Source organism: Poecilia reticulata, linkage group LG22 (genome assembly GCF_000633615.1).
Source record: "Poecilia reticulata strain Guanapo linkage group LG22, Guppy_female_1.0+MT, whole genome shotgun sequence".
Taxonomy (NCBI): Eukaryota; Metazoa; Chordata; class Actinopteri; order Cyprinodontiformes; family Poeciliidae; genus Poecilia; species Poecilia reticulata.
In genome coordinates, this window is record NC_024352.1 from 21,273,913 (window position 1) to 21,275,269 (window position 1,357).

At 43.0% G+C, this 1,357-nt stretch overlaps 1 protein-coding gene and 1 long non-coding RNA gene across 3 annotated transcripts in view; one reads left to right on the forward strand and one right to left on the reverse strand.

The window, feature by feature from the left end:
* The window catches only part of asb2b (ankyrin repeat and SOCS box containing 2b), an 8,523-nt gene that overhangs the window by 2,553 nt on the left and 4,613 nt on the right, over positions 1–1,357 (forward strand). The window contains exons 1-2 of one of the 2 annotated variants that reach the window (XM_008400081.2): positions 356–693; positions 895–1,064. In XM_008400081.2, the coding sequence (XP_008398303.1) occupies positions 593–693; positions 895–1,064 (271 nt within the window). In that variant the 5' untranslated portion in view covers positions 356–592. Of the gene's footprint in view, positions 1–355; positions 694–894; positions 1,065–1,357 lie in introns of those variants that run through there. The other variant, XM_008400080.2, reaches the window with a different exon arrangement.
* LOC103458935 (uncharacterized) overlaps positions 833–1,357 on the reverse strand; it is a 1,307-nt gene continuing 782 nt past the window's right edge. The window contains exon 3 of the long non-coding RNA XR_532646.1: positions 833–1,054. This is a non-coding gene — a long non-coding RNA (uncharacterized LOC103458935). The remainder of the gene's footprint in view (positions 1,055–1,357) is intronic.

The window sequence follows — 1,357 nt, forward strand, 5'->3', positions numbered from 1 at the left end:
TATATATATATATGAATGAAATGGAATATATATTCTTTGTTTTTTTCTTCTTTTTCCAGCCTTGGCCTCGGTGTTCACGTCTTGACCATCTTTAGCTGAGTTATTCTTCTTTTTGCTCTTCTTGCTCTGCGGCTCAGCAGCCAGAGTGATGCTGTCCTCCACATCCTCTTCCTCCTTCACTCTTTGGAATATATATTCCATTTCATTTTGTTTTAGATTTGAACAACCTTTATGACCCCAATGTAGCTCCATAAAATAGATCAAATACACCTTGCCTCGCTATTTTGTGACCATTTTCAAAGTTTCTGTCATTCTGGTAAATACTTTTACATTTACAAGTCGATGTGGACTGAAAAAAAGTTGCTTTGACTTTTTAAAAAACACGACACCAATCACTGTATGTGTTATTTTTAAGTTTGTGGTTTGTTCTGGAATGAAAAAGCAGCAGCGTTATCTTCTGCCTTATCTCTCTGGATGTCTTTGACATATAAGGCTGCAGCCGTCAAGCCGCAGCCTGACGCTTCTTTCCCAAAATAATCCGACAGCAGCTGCGCCCTGTGCGGCGCTCGCTGCGAAAAATCCGCCGCCAACAATGACCAAATTCAGCTACGCCGATTATTTATCGCAGTTCCGAAACGCTGGACGTAAATGCGGAGATGATCCGCGGCGCGGAGGATCTCCAGAACCGCCGGAGTGAGTCTTTGTTTGAGCGGATGATGCGTTTATGGTGGCTCGGTGTTTGCGGTTGCTGTCCTGAAACACAACGCGCATCACAAACATTACAGCTTTTTCTCGTCAACTTGACGGAATAAGAGGAATTTATGTAAAATCCTGAAGGATGTTGTTTTATTTTACATCTGTAATCCTAATTTTCTGGTGTTTATAATCCTTTAGGGATGCTGACCCGGTGTTTTCTGCCGTGAGGCGCGGAGATGTGGAAACTCTGAAGGATCTGGCAGCATCTTCCTCCCACAGCCTGCTGAAGGAAAACAAAGACGGGTGGCTTCCTCTGCATGATGCTGCCTATTCTGGCCAGACTGGGTGCCTCAACACTCTGTTGAAAGGTAATAAATATAAATCTAAGTTAAACTCTTTTCTCCACATTCCCAGAAATTAAGACTTGAGATCCTAATTATTGTTATGGAGGCTATGGAGTGCAGTAAAAAATCAACAGCAATAACTGTATTCCTTTAGCTTGTGAGAAAGAAAACAATGTGGGTGTTCATTTTTCAGTCATATTTTCACCATGTTATTAATCCATCCATCCATTTTCTTTACACCATTGTCCCTCAGTGGGGTCAGGAGGGGTGCTGGTGCCTCTCCAGCTAACGTTCCGGGCGAGAGGCGGGGTCACCCT